We start from the raw sequence: 19,310 nt of genomic DNA on the forward strand, positions 1-19,310 counted from the left end.
AAATATCGATTTCCTACTATTGATCCGAAGTACTCAACTTCGGATTCTGTACAGCCTGTATAATTTTTACCATAAATGTTAGGAACACTCATTATAAGACAAGTCGCTAATTCGTACTTCACTTAACTGGCATCTGTGTCTGACTGCAATATTGTGAAATGACTTGTATCAAAGTACAAATAGAGTAGATTAGAGAAACATTTGACATGCCCTTGAATTATGCACGAATTACTCACAGTAAATTAGGTCCAGTTCGACAATTTACACTTGCTTTTCAGTTGTTTGTTGGATTCTATACTGAAAAATTAGTGTACAATTTTTTTAATATATTTTAAAATCACATACAAATTTCTCTTAATATTTTAATTCTAACTTCCAGGTCAATTCTTTTTTCACTTTCTTGTTTTACTGTTAAGTTTTGTTGTGTGTTGTGTAATTTTTCTGTATTTCAGTCTGTTTCGTACTGTTTCTTGCATAAGACGATTTCAGTTCCCTCTTTCTGTGCTGTCTCCGCCCCCTCCCTCCACTGTTTCACACCCCGTGTCCGTCTAAGTGGGAACCAAGATTGCTTTCTCCACTCACTGTAGTAATCTCCTCTGGCAAGGCGTATAGGGGACTGACACACTCACTTCACGATCTCTGCTGTCATAAAAAGAATATCCCCTTCTACAGGTATCCTACCCAGGTACACTTGGGCCACACTTTCGACACGTCTCCTCAGAGAGAAGGCTAGTAATTCTGGGGCAAGTGACAAATGTCCTGTTCGTCGTATTTGTATGCCCTGCGACGTTCTTAGATGAAATTTCCTGACATGTATCAGATTACTTGGGCAGTGAATACCTCAAGTTTTTTCTACACACTTTTGAATCAGTTAGAATGACGCCGCATACATCCGTAACCCGAAACAGTTCTTCAAACAGGAGTTTTAATATGCCTGAGCGCAGCAGCATATTTCGGTGACTGCAGTACCTAATGAATCGAAACCGGGTACAATAGAGGACAGAAGATAATACACAAAATGCTGGTACGATGTCAAATGTTACGCACTGCCTTCGAATTTCCTAAATTCGGACATCAATGGGTGGATCAAACGAATAAATTCAACAGTTTTGTAACCCTGAGTGTATACTTTGCAATACTAAACATTCCTTAAGAGAAAAAATTTCAATTAGAATATTACTACGCAAAAGTGTCCAATTTATAAAAAATAAAGGTTCCTTGTTAAGTTATAATCTGTTTTTAATGAGATTTTATTTATTTTTAGGATTGTCCCAGACCATGTAAATAATTACTGTTTTTGTAATTTAGAATAAGTGTTTAGCTGAGCGATGAGTCACTTTATTGTAATGGACGACGGTTATCCTTTTCTCCAGGACTGACTTGGCTAAACATCCGACTCATGCGATTACAGAACCGTCGAGGTGTAACACAGCCGAGCATCCAAACGCAACTGATAAGAAAGCCTTTACTGATATCACAGCATATCACAGAGATACGAGTTTTTCTTCACAAATCTCCGATAACTTCAGAGAGAAGCACTTGTATGTTACATCATGGTCTATTCCTAAAACGATCTTGTAATTAAATGATGAGAACAGAAATCAAACAGATTTAATCTATTTCGTGGTTTGCGACGTCTTACGAAACTGCAGCTTAATCACATTATATATATGTGTATGGCTCACAGTAGCTCACGATCAGGCACTGAAAATTTACAGTAATGAGTCTGCTGATCGCCTTTACGGCTGTATTGGCCGTAGCTTCGGCACAGACAGCCACTAATAGATTCCCTGATGACTTTCTGTTTGGGGCTGTAACATCCGCATATCAGGTAGAAGGAGCCTGGAATGAAGATGGTAAGTTTACAAACATTAATTGCACTCCGTAGCAAAGTAGCAAAGGACAAAAGAAAGCTGTGTATTCAAAGACGTTCCATTATATTTATTGTTTACAATAATACACGCGTTCAGTATCTTCCATATTTTTGTTTTCCCAATGCAACAGCAATAATAAATTTCCATGAGAATAGTTAATAGGTTTCGTCATACACAATGACGTTCTTGTATGTCTGTACAGGCAAAGGAGAGAGCATTCAGGACTACTTTTTCCACAACCATCCGGAATATACCACAGGAGACACTGGGGACGTCGCCTGCGATTCTTACCACAAGTACCAGGACGACGTGCAGATGTTGAAGGCGCTCAACGTAAGTACACTTTCCAAAGTGAAGAAGACTAATTTCTGCTTATCGATACTTCATTTCAGCGTCTGCCTTATTTTCTCTTTCAGTCATTCGACATAAAATGCTCATGTTTTAGTTACCCATTTTGCTTTCCGTACTGAGTGCTCTACAACTCCTCTAAAACAAAACGTCCGTTTAGTTTCAAGCATAATTTGCTTTCGGTAAACATCTAAGATAAAATCAAAGGGTGAACCACAGTTACGCGGAAATTGGTTAAATGTAGGACTTGGAAGGTCTAATATCGTGGAGACAACAGTTTCAGACTGATCTAGAATTCTGTAGAGCTACAGAAGAAAGAATGTGTTCGTCTTAGCCAGCAATTAGACGAATCAAATAAAATACAATGAACATTTCAGCAGCAGTTCAGTTGTAATGAAGAACTATGAAGAACATAGTATAAGAATTTTGGGAGTATAAAAGAGAAAGGAAGTGAGAGTACTGTATGAAGTCCCGTCAATGAGAAGGTCATTATACATGGGAATAAGACCCGAATCAGATAAGATGAAGTAGTATAACTTCGGTGTCATTTACAAAGAAATTTCTCTATGATTCCAGTTAATAGATTTAGGAAAACCGTGGAAAACTCGATTGTGATGTAAGGACATCTGAACCTCGCTCCTCGCATATGTGTGTCAGTGCTTTAAGCAGGGATCCACATGTCCTCTCTTCCGATACTTGTCATTTATTTTCATAGGTATTCATGTAATGTACAGAAACACGGATATATAGTGTATCTCCTTTCCCATGTGAATCACGTGTGTCTTTGTGGCGAGACAGTCACAGTGCTGTGACCGTGTTACTACGAACGATTATGCAAATGAAGAAAAGAGAGTCGAAAAAATCCAACACAGCCGCATCGCCTACTTTTTTCAATACAGTCGCAAAAGCTTACGATAACAACATTTCCGTGTGAATGTTATAGGCCACAGGGGCTCTACTGGCAAAAAATCACCAAATTAAAAAGATGATACTCCCATAGGAATCGAATTCAAGACAAGCGATCATATCAGAAAGTTATTCGAACACAGAATTACTTTAGGGGTGTAGAGATTGAGAGAAATACTCCTTAAAACAGCAAGGTAACTTGATTTCGCGAAGAAAGAAATTTATTGTGACTGTATTCAATAGTACATGAGAAAAGATACACTCCTGGAAATGGAAAAAAGAACACATTGACACCGGTGTGTCAGACCCACCATACTTGCTCCGGACACTGCGAGAGGGCTGTACAAGCAATGATCATACGCACGGCACAGCGGACACACCAGGAACCGCTAGCTGAATGGCGCTAGCTGCGCAGCATTTGTGCATCGCCGCCGTCAGTGTCAGCCACTTTGCCGTAGCATACGGAGCTCCATCGCAGTCTTTAACACTGGTAGCATGCCGCGACAGCGTGGACGTGAACCGTATGTGCAGTTGACGGACAATGAGCGAGAGCGTATAGTGGGCATGCGGGAGGCCGTGTGGACGTACTGCCGATTGCTCAACACGTGGGGCGTGAGGTCTCCACAGTACATCGATGTTGTCGCCAGTGGTCGGCGGAAGGTGCACGCGCCCGTCGACCTGGGACCGGACCGCAGCGACGCACGGATGCACGCCAAGACCGTAGGATCCTACGCAGTGCCGTGGGGGACCGCACCGCCAGTTCCCAGCAAATTAGGGTCACTGTTGCTCCTGGGGTATCGGCGAGGACCATTCGCAACCGTCTCCAGGAACCTGGGCTACGGTCCCGCACACCGTTAGGCCGTCTTCCGCTCACGCCCCAACATCGTGCAGCCCGCCTCCAGAGGTGTCGCGACAGGCGTGAATGGAGGGACGAATGGAGACGTGTCACCTTCAGCGATGAGAGTCGCTTCTGCCTTGGTGCCAATGGTGGTCGTATGCGTGTTTGGCGCCGTGCAGGTGAGCGCCACAATCAGGACAGCATACGACCGAGGCACACAGGGCCAACACCCGGCATCATGGTGTGGGGAGCGATCTCCTACACTGGCCGTACACCTCTGGTGATCGTCGAGGGGACACTGAATAGTGCATGGTACATCCAAATCGTCATCGAACCCATCGTTCTACCATTCCTAGACCGGCAAGGGAACTTGCTGTTCCAACAGCACAATGCACGTCCGCCTGTATCCCGTGCCACCCAACGTGCTCTAGAAGGTGTAAGTCATCTACCCTGGCCAGCAAGATCTCCGGATCTGTCCCCCATTGAGCATGTTTGGGACTGCATGAAGCGTCGTCTCACGCGGTCTGCACGTCTAGCACGAACGCTGGTCCAACTGAGGCGCCAGGTGGAAATGGCATGGCAAGCCGTTCCACAGGACTACATCCAGCATCTCTCTACGATCGTCTCCATGGGAGAATAGCAGCCTGCATTGCTGCGAAAGGTGGATATACACTGTACTAGTGCATGCTCTGTTGCCTGTGTCTATGTGCCTGTGATTCTGTCAGTGTGATCATGTGATGTATCTGACCCCAGAAATGTGTCAATAAAGTTTCCCCTTCCTGGGACAATGAATTCACGGTGTTCTTATTCCAATTTCCAGGAGTGTAGTTCTGTAGTCCACAAATTTCAGCAGTGTGTCCGAAACGGATCTAAAAATTGACGAATGTAGATTTTTCAGGAATAACGAAAATGCCAAGAGCCAGCGTTGAAGTAAAAAGCGCGAAAACAGTAACCGCAGACGATTTCTGTGATTCAGTTAATTCTGATATCAACAAATAAAATATAGATTTAAAGCTACTATCAGAATTTCTGTCCGCTAATGCTTACCTTAACAAGATGAAAAGACCTAATATAGTTATAATAAGTATTACATACCGAAACACCCATTTACGCTGATCAGCCAGAACATTATGACCACCGACCTATCATCGAAATAAACCCGTACAGGCGATAGCAGCGTCACCTGGCAGGGAATGACTGCTAATCACCCACACGAACGCCACATGGAGTATCAGTAAGCGTGTTGTCTGTGTGTAGAATGGGAAAGGCGCAAGATCTATATGAGGCTGACTGAGGGCACATTGTGATGGCTCGGAGCCTCGACAATAGCGTTTTGGAAATTGCAAGACTCGTCGGGTGTTCGTGGAGTGCAGTGGTTAGTGTCTTCAACACGTGGTGAAACCGAAGTGAAACCACACCGCACGTCGTGGGGTTGGGTTGCTTCCCTCTTTACAGACGCCGGCTGCCGTATGCCAGGCAGACTGGAAAAACAGGACAGTCGGCGAAATGTGGCGGAACTAACATCAGACTTCAATGCTGGGCAGAGTAGAAGTGTGTCTCAAGACACATGGCACCGGACACTTCTAACAGTTGGTCTCCGCAGCTATGCATATGCCGATTTAACACACGACATCGGAAACTACGACTCAAATGGGCACTGACCACCGGCACTGGTCGTTGGCGTAGTGGCAGAGCGTTCTATGGTCTCATGAATCCCGACAACTTCTTCATTATTCCGATGGGACATCGCGGACCCGTCGTCTTCCGGCAGAGCAGCTGGTTGACACCTGTTTTGCGGGACGAAGACAAGCTTGACGCGGCTCCATTATGCTCTGGGGAACGTTCACGTGTGTGTCCATGGTTCCAGTGGAGCTCGTGCAGGGAACCATGACGGCCATGTAGTACTGTACACCGGTTGCATATTTCAACAAGATAATGGTTACGCTGCAAGGTCAGGAGTGTGATGGAGTAGTTCGAGGAACACAGTGGCGTATTCCAAATGACGTACTAGCCGCCCAACTTTAGATCTGAGCCTGATCCAACACATGTGTTTGAACGTGGCGTCAGAGATGATCATCTCCGAATTTACTGGAATTAGGTGACTTCTGTGTGCAGATGTGGTGCCAACTCCCTCCAGTGACCTACCGAGTACCCATTGCTTCCATGCCACGGCGCGTAGCCGCTGTTATCCGTGCTAAAGGTGGACGTAACGGCTACTAGATAGGTTGTCATAACGGTCTGCCTGATCAGTGTTTATTAATTATGTCTCTAAACTGAAACAGCTACTTACACGCTTTAACCGCCAAATATGCAAATTAGTTCTTCATCTTCTTTTCGACGTAATCATCATAGTAGGCTGTGCAGCTCTACAAAATTTCACGTCCTTATTACTTTGTAGATCCATTCAAATTAGTCTTGGTCGTCCACCCTGTTGACCTTCGTCCTTCGTACGATACTTACAGTTCTTTTGGAGATCACGAGGGAGATGCATTCTATATAATAAAAATTATTCATTTTCTGCTGTAGTTGTGTATATGTTCTAGCAGTATTGATATTTTTGTGTGTATTTTCAGAGATAACTGTAACCAGTCGTCTTTTGATATAGTTCAGATTTTAAAAATTGTTCTATCACAGATGGAGACTGGTTGCAGTTATCTCTGGAAACCACTACTCATCACATTCATAGTGTTTGACATTAATAATGGATGAAGTTATATTGCGTTTGTACCTGCAGTCCTGCCCTTTTCCCGTTTCTTCCGACTATCACACATTCCTGTGTCTTCCCCTGGAATCAAAATCTAACTTTTTTACAGCATGATATGACTAATCATTTCTTTGTCCAGTTTCATAATAGCCTTACTTCTCACTTAACTTTACAAATATGTGCAAAGTGTTTCATTATGCAACTAGATCACATTATTTTATTTCCAAAGTGAGTTTTTTCCCAGAAAAGTAAATTTTAAGCTAGGACGTTCAATGCATTTACCTATTTCGCTTATTTCCACTTACTATGTTGCGCCAAATTAGTTCTCGTTCTCTAACTAACATGTTTGGGTTACGTTTGTACAAACAGCAACAGGTACTCTGAAAAACATTCTTCTTCTATTGGAACCGGTTAACGAGTTATAGTGCCGGTAGTACTACGTAATTTGTGTGTGCAGAACAGAAGATGTACTTCAGTTGGTCATTGAAAAAACAAAGTACAAAGTTATTCGTTGAAATTCACGAATACAGAAATAACAGTCACATATGAATGAAGTAAATGTGAAGTGCAGGGAAGTTTAAGACGAAATGGTTGCGTAAGAAATGTGAAGAAATCACAAAAGAAATGACTGTCGGAAGGACTGGCTCAGTATGTTGAATAGTCAAAACAACATTCGATGAAATTAAAAGTAAAGCTGGTAACAACAGTCCAATGAAATTTCCACAGCTAAATGCAGAAGTGAGAGCGGATAGGTGGAAAGAGTACACTGAGGGCCCACTTGACGGGGACCAATTCTCTGATCACCTGATATAAAAAGAAACACGAATTGGTATAGAAGAGATGGGGCACCCAGTATCAGAATCAGTATTCAAATGAGATTCGGAAGCCTCAAAATCGAATAATACAGAAGGAATAGATAAACTAAAGTCATTGGGAGAAGTGGCAACAAAACAACTATTTACGTTGGTGTAGAGAATGTATGAATCTGGCGATATACCATCTAACTTACAGGATAACATCATCTACACAGTTCCGAACATTGCACGAGCCGACAAATGAGACAATTATTGCAGTCACCTTAACAGCTCACGAATCCAAGTTGATGACAAGAATAATAAACAGAAAAGCGGAAAAGAAAATTTAAGATCTGTTAGCTGACAACCAGTTTCGCTTTAGGAAAGGTAAAGGCACCAGACAGGTAGTTCTGACGTTGCATTTAATAATGGAAGCCAGATTAAAGAAAGATCAAGACACGTTCATAGGATTTGTCGACCTGAAAAAAGCGCTCGACAATATAGAACGGGGCAAGGTGTTCGAAGTTTTGAGAAAAATAGGGATAAGCTATATGGAATGACTAGGAGTATTCAATATGTACAAGAGCCAAGACAGAATAATAAGAGTGGAAGAACGACAATAAAGGGCTAGCATTAAAAAGGGTGTAAAACGGGAGGTATTAGAGGGAGCTGTGGAGAGTAGAAACTGTAGAGGAAAACGGAGATTGAAATACATCCAGCGTGAGTCGTGCTTGGGTAGCTCAGTTGGTAGAGCACTTGCCCGCGAAAGGCAAAGGTCCCGAGTTCGAGTCCCGGTCCGGCACACAGTTTTAATCTGCCAGAAAGTTTCATATCAGCGCACACTCCGCTGTAGAGTGAAAATTTCATTATAGAATTGAGGACGTAGTTTACAAATGGTACTCTGAGAGGAAGAGAATAGTACAGGAGAAGAATTCATGGCGGGTTGCATCAAACCAGTCAGGAGATTGGCGACGCAAAAAATAAAAAAAGGAATTCAGTTCTTAATTTTTAATGTCCGCTGCTGTATCCAGTGATCTGCTTAAGAAAATGCGAGGTTGCCTTGTTGCTCATTACAGAAATTTCCCTCTCGCATACTGCATACCTGTCATTGTCTACTTCTAAATATCTGCCCTTTGCACTTGTAACTTTTCAGAAGACAAATAAATAATTTCAGGATGGTTTCCCAGAATAGTTTCTTGTATTTTCCAAAGACAGGATGGTTCAATTTCAAATATTCTCAATTATTTTGCTTTGTTAGTCAGAACGTAAAACTAGTTATCTAACAATAGCCATCATTTGTGATATATTGTTTGATCTTCTACCAAGTGTCTTGTAATATATTGGACAGTCAGGTGATTATAGCTTTAAATGTATATATCGTTCTCTGAGTTCAGAATTACTACGTAAATTAAAAACCAAATATAAGGTATCAGCGCCCAACCCTTTTGTTGCAACTAATAATGCGATGTGATTGAACAGGCGGACGTGTATCGATTTTCGATTTCCTGGTCACGTGTATTACCTACTGGGGACCTCGATGTTATCAACCAGGCTGGTATCGATTATTACAACAACCTCATCAATGAACTACTCGCCAACGGAATTCAGCCTCTGGTAAGTAAGAAGTATTCACAGGTTTTTCCTCTCATACAATAACTGTCTCTCACATTTACAAACACCTATAAATAAAATATGGGTTCCTTGGGAATTATGTCAATATGAAAAAATATACAACACTGCTTTTACGGAGCATTAATTAAATTAATTGTCCGTTTCTGACATAGAAGAATAGAGTGCGAATTTTTCCTTACTATCTTATGGGTATTGTTGACTGAAACTCCTTATCGAATCGGATTATCTAGTTCACTACCAAACTGAGCATTGCCCATATACAGTTCATTTCTTTCAAATGAAGACTGAAGAACGATAATTTTGATAGTGATATTTCGGCCAGTCCGAAGCTTACATTGCGAGCGGAACACCCCACACATGTGCACTGGGTCACGATAGAAATTAAGGGCGTGTGTTGCCTAAATTAATTTGAGAAGCTAATATTTCCGTGCGTGTTTGGCAGTACGATGGGCACAGTGTCCAGGGAGACAAGGAAAGGCATTAAAAATGCTTTAGCTATACGATTGTGAGTTACTTTCCCTGTACATTTACATCTACGTGATTATCCTTCTATTCGCAAAAAGTGCCTGTCAGATGGTTCAATGAACCACTTTCAAGCTGTCTCTACCTCTCCACTCTCGAACGGCGCGAGGAAAAAACGAGCACTTAAGTTTTTCTGCGCGAGCCCTGATTTCTCTTATTTTATCGTGATGATCATTTCTCCCTATGTAGGTGGGTGCCAACAGAATGTTTTCGCAATCGGAGGAGAAAACTTGCGATTGAAATTTCATGAGAAGATTCCGTCGCAACGAAAAACGCCTGTGTTTTAGTGACTACCACTCTAATTCACGCATCATGTCTGTGGCACTATCTCCCCTATTTCGCGATAATACAACATGAGCTGCCCTTCTTTGAACTCAATGTTCCATGAAGATGGATAAAATGGAACTGAAGTGAAGGCATACGAGGTTGTCTGACAGCAGAGAAAACCATAACTAAGTAGAGAATTGTGTCAGAGCGGTATCAAAAAAGTAATTAATGTGAAGGTGCATACGTTCGTATGCTACAGCGAAACGTCTCTGAGTAGCAGTACTGTATTCAAGGACATTTCTGCTGACTGGTATGGTCTCAGGACTATTCCATAGGAAAAAAACTACCGTGAAAAATCTATGCACATTAGGCCCAGAAGGTAATGGAGCACAGAGTTAGTTAACTAACGAGACGAAGCAAAACTGATGATACATTGTGCTTTAGGTAGCGTCGGACTCGAGATACGTACAGATAGAACACACAAGATTTAAGTAAAGTAGGATTGCTAAAGAAATCCTCTCTATCCTTTTCAACCGAATCAATCAGGACTGATGATTCAGGGAAACTCCGCAAATTTAAATCCGGATGACTTGAAGGAGAGTTGTATCTCTGTCTTGCATCCTGAATCCGGTATCTTAAGCAGTGTGCCTCTTCCCATGGCAAGAGACAAAGCAGTGTTAACAGTAAGACAAATATTACGATTTTGATATGGGGTAAGAGGTCAATAGTTGTTCTGCAATAGTAGGAAGTATGTTTCTGTAATATGAATCGTAATATCAAACAAGCAGTAATAATTAAGATACACAGAAATATGGTATTACTTGTTTATCATCTGCTGCTTCGCTCAATTTTGTGGTATGCAAAAATTTTTTCTTCCTTTAATCATATTTCTATATTTTTCACAAATTTGCAACACCTTCTAAGCTTTTTACAAGAAGCATTGTCTTTTTCGAATGTACTTCTGTTCAAAAATCGTTTCTGATAGCTGGAGTTCAATGATTTTGTTAATCATGCCTTTTGCGTTCTTCTGGTGATATTTCCACAAAACATTCACCCCCTAACATATATTTCTTTACATCTAACCGAGAAGTGAAATACCAGTTTTCATAGATTTCACTTCAAGAATTTTTGATATTAAGAAATACTTTCTTAAAAATTTTCATCCCCTATTTCTATCCCTTAGGGGTTGCTTTTCCAAAAACAGTGGACTATGTGTTTTCCTACTTCTAACAGAGGAGCAAAATACGAATTTCACTGATTGGCTTTAAAAATGCTTTCATAAAGAAATAGTTTCCTAAAATGTTTCATCTTGTTTTTCAGTCTCTTAGGGGGCTGAATTTCCAAAGACTGGTTTCGAGTCAACGATGATGTGTAAATGAATCAGTCTTGGCCTATTTCATCCCCTTATCTGTTGAATTTTTTACAGAAGTGCAACGAGTTTTCATTTTTTTTCTAACGGAGAAGCCAAATAAAAACAATCGTAGATTTAGTTTCAAAATCTGGCCGCTGGTGGCCGAGCGGTTCTAGGCGCTGCAGTCCGGAACCGCGGCACTGTTACTGTCGCAGGTTCGAATCCTGCCTCGGGCATAGATGTGTGTGATGTCCTTAGGTTAGTTAGGTTTAAGTAGTTTTAAATTCTAGGGGACTGATGACCTAAGTCCCATAGTGCTCAGAGCCATTTGAACCATTTTTTTGTTTGAAAAATGCCTGAATATTGAAATATTTCAATAAAAGCTTTTATCGACTATATCCCTCACCTAGGGGTCTGAGCTTCCACTTTCCAGTTAATAATTCTAACCGCAAAGCCATATTCAAAGTTTTATAGATTTAGCTATAAAAATGCTTTCATAATGGAAATTATAGAGATATACGCATACACTATCCACATCCTCCACTGTGGAAGTGAAACTGAACCCGAGATAGTTATAGGTGGTCGGGTCAAAACTATACACCAACACTTCTTCTCCCATTCAGGTCCATCGTAAATTTTACAAATTTCTTCCACAGTCAAATTCCAACAGAACCCCTGTTCGACTAAGGAGCATATCCTACATCCAGTCTGTGGATATCACAGGCTATATTCGAACCACGGGTTCTTGGTACCTGTTACCTGGTCTTCACATCGTTAGAAACCGCCCGGAAAGAATAGTAAAAAGTGTGAAAGAGAGCTAATGTTACATATTCTGGACATGACCTATAAGGTCGACCAACGAATACTTCAGTTCTGAAACATATATGCAATAACGACTCTAGCTCCAATTTGACTTTTGACCAGGGGTTGCCTACATTCAGGGTAAGGGTCAATGATCCTTGACCTCTGACCTTGATCTTGACTAATCCTTATCATTGACATTATCAAACAATAAAATCAATCAAACAGTCAACAACATAAATAAAATACTATTAAAAATTCAACTAGCTCTGTGTCTCATTTTCCACAGCTCCATCTGTCAGCAACCGATAAGTAGAAAATATTGAAATGATGTGCAAAAATGGGAACAGATATGCAGTAAAAATTACTTAACCTCCACTTGAAATTGAAAATATTCGTTTTTCCCGTTAAACCGAAAGATATTTATTATTTCAGAGAGATATTTAGTTATTTCCGCTGCTATATTAAAATGATGCATAAAAATTACATTAATTTGGAAACAATGCATAATGTAGCACTTCATTCCGTCTCGTCTAGTGAAAGCATGTATTTTAGTCGCCATTGGAAAGGAACAACCAATTACAATGTAGCATCATACTGACGTTATCCTGAAGTATCAGAACGACCTGAATTATTTATCAAAAATTACGCGTCTCACTTACAATATTATCTCAACTGTGCAAACAACGGAAAGGTATCAGATATGTTTTCATTAATGATTTTAAAAAATCAATTGGGGACTGGATCACCAGTCACATTGATGAATTTCGTCAGAAGCTGTACTGTATCATTCGCTATAGAATATAGGAAGTAATTATGTAATGTACACTTCATAAATAGTTAAAAATCAAAATCTGATTATAAAATGCAATTAAAAAATTAGAAAAACATATATGTTGAATATGAGTTTTATGTTAAATACTATTATGCAAATCCTGAAAAAATGGGACATCACTGAAGTGCTGACTTATGTGCCAGTTGTATACTGTCAGCAGCATAAGTCTGCACTGGTAAAAACATTAGAAGTTCGATCTGTGTATCACCCTTGATGTATAATACAATAGAACTGCAATAAACTATTTTCCACATTTATGGCTTTTGTCGAATATCACAATATTCTTTCCCAGTCTGCAAAAATTCATCAATAATCCAAAACAGTGCATCTCAAACTAGCGTCAAAAGCATGGACTCTAAAGTAAGTACCCCAACACTATTTTCATGCTGAATCATATTTGAGCTGCTGAACAGGCAGGTGAACATCTAATGGAATATGAGAACGAGTATAAACCATACTCTCCATTAAAAAGTAGTGCTTGCGTATGCATGTAATTAACGAATTAGTCAGTATGAACTGGCAGGGAGCTGGGGTCTGGCAGTAAGGTGCTCAGCGAGAATAAAAAAAGTATCTGAAAGAAAATGATTTCTTTAATGACCATAGAAGTCAGTTTTTAATTTACCAAAGCAAGTAATACTTGTTCATGCCCTAGTTTTATCAAAGTGTCTAAAACAACATTTTCTGAAATTCACATTGCCAAATACCTGACAGTGGAAATAATGTATAGATGTGTTGCTGAATAGATCGTAGATCAATAGATACTAGCACACATAAGTGCAATAATTAAGAGTACTAAATTTACACAAACAGCTGTGAAGAAGACAGGGGAATCTTAGTCTACCTTAGTGCAGTAGAAAATTTAAAGCTATTATTTATTCCTTTTAACAAGAATTTCCATAATATGCATTAACAGGTGTCTGAAACTTGAAATAATATACACATCTGTAAAGTAGATAATTACCAAAATGAGTAGGTAAAAATACTAGTGAAAAATTTTAATTAAATGCATGTACAACTGTGAATCAACCAGAAGGTACTGTTGCTCAGTCCTGTCACGGAAAGCATAAAAATTCATAATGTTTACGTCTGTGATCCAGGCTTTTGGGTCAAAAATATCAACCACATAAATAAGAAAATTAGTATTAAAACCTTAACTTCGCATACACGACTGTGAAGCAGCCAAATGGAGTTACTAATTCACTAACTTGCTAACATGCGTAACCATAGAAAACAAAAAATTTACAGTACTGTACACATCTACGAAGTAGACTGAGGACGTTATCAACCACTTTTATGAGCAACAGAAACTAAGGTAACTTAAAGACCTAGAGGAAATGGATTAAGAAATTACAGTAACAGCTAAGTTTCTTGACAAATTCAGGAATATGCACAAACAGAGATATATATTTATGCCGTTATCACTATGGGACGGTGACCTGGAATGTATGGTGACGGAAGAAAACAACACAAGTCAAGATCGCTAAAAAAGAGTATTATGGATCACCAGGTTCGACACAGCTATGCCGTCATCTAATCTTTTCCGTGTGTGTGTGTGTGTGTGTGTGTGTGTGTGTGTGTGTGTGTGTGTGTGTGTGTTGGGTCTTAAGGACGCTCAACGTAAAGGTCATCAGCGCCCTGACACTATTAAAAGAAACGAATGTGGACTAATTTAGTAAAATGGAAGCATACACGCAAAGAAAGAGGGAAAATGATTAAAAATGAGGAGAACCTCGTCGCGTCTACGTGGCTGGAAGGAAGTACACCAAACGCGCGTTGTGGGCTTGACTAAACGGAGCTTATTTGACAGTCACTTCCAGCCACTCATCCTCCCACCGACGCATGACTCGTGAGCTCAACAGCGAGGTGTGTGCGTGCAGGGGGATGGCGCACTTAAATACTTGCGGATCGAGACACGCCTCCTTGGCTCCGACATCTGCCCTTTCGTTCCCAGCAATACCGACGTGCCCTGGAACCGAGCAGAAAGCCACCTCCTTCCCCAGCCGTTGTAGTTGGAGATGGGCATCCTAAATGGTCTGGACTATTTTATCTGATGGATACAAACATTGCAATGAGTGAAGGGAACTTAGTGACTCGGAACAGACAAGAAATTTAGGACGGGGAGAGCGTCTCATCTGCTCCCGTGCCAGCAAGATCGCAGAAAATTCTGCATCAAAGACTGTAAACGCTTGAGGCAGTCGGACCTTCAGGACACAATCTGGGAGAGCAACAGAGCAACCAAAGAAATTCCTCTGTTTCGAGCCATCTGTAAAAACAGCAGCATAGTTGTGGTGCTCAGATGAAATAGCAGAAAATATGGCATTAAAATGGATGCAGGAGTGCAATCTCTCTTGTACAGCACGAAATGTAAAATCGCTCTTGGCCTCTCCAGTAACCAGGGTGGCAGGCAGTTAAAATACTGGATTTGGAGCCGCACGGGATCCACACCGAGGGACTCCAGCACACGTTGCACAATTATCCTAAACGGTATCGTGGTTTGGGGATGGTGAGAAAAAGACGGTCCAGAGGCGTATTAGCATCTATATGGTGAGCGGGTGAGATTGGTGCTGCAAGAAACGTACACACGTGGTGCACCAGGAGGAGCTGCCGCCGGATGGTAAGTGGTGGTCCTCTGGCCTCAGCACAGAGGCTGGGTATGGGAGTGGTCCCTCGGCCAGTCGAATACTTGCATGGTGGACAGCTTCAAGGATCCGTAAATAAGAGGGCCTCGCTGACCCACACACCGTGCACTCGTAGTCCAGCCGAGAATGCACAAAAGCCCGATAAAACTGGAGGAAACGTTGCCTGACCGCTCCCCAACACCTGTGGTTGAGGCACTTGAGGATGTTCAGTGCCTTCAGGGTTCTGGCTTTCAAGTCTCGCAGGTGTAGCAACAATGATAATCTGGAGTCAAAAATGAGGCCCAGAAACCGCACTGTGTCTCTACAATATAGGATAATGTGCCCTATAAGCAAGGCAGGCAAATTAAAAGGACGACGAGAACGATTAAAATGAACACACACACGCACGTATCGGCAGAAAACTGAAAACCCATCTTTTCAGCCCAGTCCTCTATCTGCCGCACTGTAAGTTGCAACTGATGGCTCCCCGTTACAACCCTGGAAGAGGAACAGAAAACAGCAAAGTCGTCCACAAAGAAGGAGCGCTGTACTAGACTCCTCACTGTAGATCTTATTGACGGCTATGGCAAAGAGTGTAACACTTAAAACACTGCCCTGAGGGACACCATTCTCCTGCTCAAATTTATCAGATCGTGTACGACCAACTCGGGTCCGAAAAAGACCGAATGAAAATGGAGAGGTGGCCACTAAGCCCCATTGATGCAGTTGTGTGAGAATACATTGTCTTGAAGCAGTATCGCACGCCTTGCTGATATCAAAGAATATGCAGAAATGCCGATACAGTAATGCTGACAGAGGAATTGCCGACCGTGGAAAGAAATTTTCGGAATCCACACTGAGAGCCACTAAGGAGTAGCCTGGTCTCTAAAAGCCAGACCAGACGACGGTTAACCATCCGTTCCCACACAGTTCGTCAAGACAATACTCCGATTACTACTGGGACATGAGTGGTCCTTTCCTGGTTTGAGGAGAGGGATTAGAATTGGCTCCCTCCACGAGTTGGGGAAGACACCTGTCTGCCATATTAGTTTAAAACATTCGAGTAGGATTTCCTTTAACACCGCTGGCAGATGACAAAGCATGCAGTACCGGATGTGGTCGTGACCGGGTGCAGTGTCAGAAGTCTCAGTGTCGATTCGAGCTCCCACATGGAAAAAGCGGAGTTGTAGACCTCAGAACTGTTTCACCTAAAGTCCAACTTTTCCCTCTCGACAGTCGCACGGTTGCAACGAAACGCTGGATCCTGACCTGCATTGGCAGTAGCTTGTGCAAAATGGTCAGCCAGCTTTTTCTTTAAAATATTACAACATATTGTCCACCAATTCTGCAAGTCGTTCCCTACTATCATGAAGACGAGAGTGTCTTATCGTCGTCCCTCGTAAATCACGACCAGCACTTGACGCCCAGAAGAAATGGAGCTCACCGTAGATCCTGTATCAGCACAATACGAATCATAGACGGTGTACGCGGCCATGTCCAATACCCACGGCAGCAGTAACATGCCGAAAGTTCAGCTCCACGGTGTGGTCCATCATAGCGCAGGCAGGGCAAGGCTGCAACTCCCCAGTAGGTGAAGGCTTGGCCTGCGACATAAAGGTCTATCGTATAGGCATGATGAGCAAATGTACAAGCAGCGAAATCACTCGAGGATCCACGAAAACAATCACACACCACCATATACGTGTGAGCTTCGTGCACGCTTAAATCCTTTATTGTTGTTGTGGTCTTTAGTCCTGACACTGGTTTTATGCAGCTCTACGTGCTACTCTAGCCTGTACAAGCCTCTTCATCTCCCAGTACCTGTTGCAAACCACATCCTATTGAATCTGCTTAGTGTATTCATCTCTTGGTCTCCCTCTACGATTTTTACCCTCCACGCTGCCCTGCAATACTAAATTGGTGACCCCAGTATCAAGATGCAGGAAAAACAAGGTCAAGAGACGTCTTTTCCTTGTCCTCTGAGTGCGGTACACATGTAATCAACAGTATCAACTTCAGCTGACGTTCCATTGTAGTCCAGATTTCAACAGACCTTCCTGTACTAGTGTGTATTTCATCAGTTTCATGCATTGACGACAGAAAAAGCACAGATTTATTTCTTCTCGTTGGGCTCGAAACAAGACAGAAGTCATCTTGAAATACGAAAAGCCAGTTTTCAGTTTCTCGCGATCTCTCTGGCAAAAATTCGGGAGGAATACTCTTCTTGTTCTTTTTCAGCGCCCCTATGAAGATTAGCCCATTTTCTAGAAGATACTGTCCTAAAGGGTAAACACTATAGTAGATGTCCATAGTTAATTCCTGTGAGTGCCCTCCATTGTTTCAACTAATCACTTGACAATATCCACAGGCTGGTTAGATGCAAGGTATGGCCCAGGATTCTGTCTGCCGCAGTATTTCCATTCGATAAGTTTTTTGTTCTTCTGTAAGCATCCGTGGGACCCATCTCGCACAGACTTTGCGATAACCAAGATCTTTCCAAAGCATTACAGCGGACATTGAGCCTTACGCACAATTCTCTGGTCGTTATCCGCCGATTGGTGCGGACGAGTTGATCAGGACGCTCTACATTGCTGTGCAGAGTCGACCGGGCGCACTGTTTTCACCATCTTGAAAATGCCGCACCCATCGCCTCACTATGCTCACGTCTGTTTAACGTCTCCATACACCATTATCAACCGTCGATGCGTCGATGGATTTCAATCGGCGCAGTTTCTTCAGCAGTTAGAAATTCAGTCACACATCGCTGTTTCATATGCGCATCCATGTCAGACTCCATTTTGGAACAGTCCTGTGCTGGCACAAACTATCACAGAACAACGGAACAACCTGAAAGTGAAAGAGGAAGGTTCAAACATTAGTACTACACCAACGACATCTGGTGCGGACATCCTACGTCACAACATAAAAACAGGAGGTTTTACTTTCGAAACGATCCTCGTATTCAAAGTAAAACTCATCTTAAGTAGCTGCTCATTACTAAATTATTTGTCACGTACTGCGATGAAATGGTGGTTTTGAACTATTTGTGGAAGTATGTCACATATTCCAGTATTCCAGATTGACTGATACATAGCCTCCGATGAAATTTGCTGATGCAACAAACAATTTTTGAAGTCAGTAATGAAATCGATATTTTTTACATAATTGAGGTATTCTAGGCGAGGAAATACGTCAGACGTAATATTTTTGATAAATGCTTCTGACTCTTTAGAGCACAGGCAAGATTGTACTTCATTTTCATGGGCTCTTTCACTTTAATAACAGCTTAAATACTAGCCTCTCAATGTGTCTTTATGCGATTTTGTGTAAATATCGCAGAAATAATGAAATTTTGTCAAATTTCACCAGTCATTAATATTACTTTCTGATTGGCTGTAAAATCAATGGAACGGCATGGGGTGTAAGACCCAATTAAGTTGTCTTGGATATTTTTTAATTTATGTATGGAAGCTACATTCTGATTTGATTTTCACACAATATTTCAAAAATATGCTGTGATAGGTTTGAGAGAAGAGAAGGGTGTGTGACTGTGGGGAGGGGGGAGTATAAACCACAATTCAGCCAGTTGGATATTTAAAATCTATTTCATCGCATTATTGCTTGATTGACGGGTTTTATTCATTGATACTGTCACTAATAAGGATATGTAAATTTCAAGATCAAAGGCAAACGTCATTGACCCTTGCCCCTGAATACAGGCAACACAAAGGTCAAAGGCTGAATTGGTCCTAGGGTCGCCACTGTATTCCAACTCACATTGTACGATGTGATGACATCTTTGGTAAAACCATTCCTAATG

The 19,310-nt window shown here is 41.6% G+C and overlaps 1 protein-coding gene across 2 annotated transcripts in view; it reads left to right on the top strand.

The window, feature by feature from the left end:
• Positions 1–1,530: 1,530 nt before the first annotated feature.
• The window catches only part of LOC126281549 (myrosinase 1-like), a 63,997-nt gene continuing 46,217 nt past the window's right edge, over positions 1,531–19,310 (top strand). The window contains exons 1-4 of one of the 2 annotated variants that reach the window (XM_049980610.1): positions 1,531–1,577; positions 1,719–1,856; positions 2,077–2,207; positions 8,944–9,078. In XM_049980610.1, the coding sequence (XP_049836567.1) occupies positions 1,544–1,577; positions 1,719–1,856; positions 2,077–2,207; positions 8,944–9,078 (438 nt within the window). In that variant the 5' untranslated portion in view covers positions 1,531–1,543. Of the gene's footprint in view, positions 1,578–1,619; positions 1,857–2,076; positions 2,208–8,943; positions 9,079–19,310 lie in introns of those variants that run through there. The other variant, XM_049980611.1, reaches the window with a different exon arrangement.

Source organism: Schistocerca gregaria, chromosome 7, assembly GCF_023897955.1.
Source record: "Schistocerca gregaria isolate iqSchGreg1 chromosome 7, iqSchGreg1.2, whole genome shotgun sequence".
Lineage (NCBI taxonomy): Eukaryota > Metazoa > Arthropoda > Insecta > Orthoptera > Acrididae > Schistocerca > Schistocerca gregaria.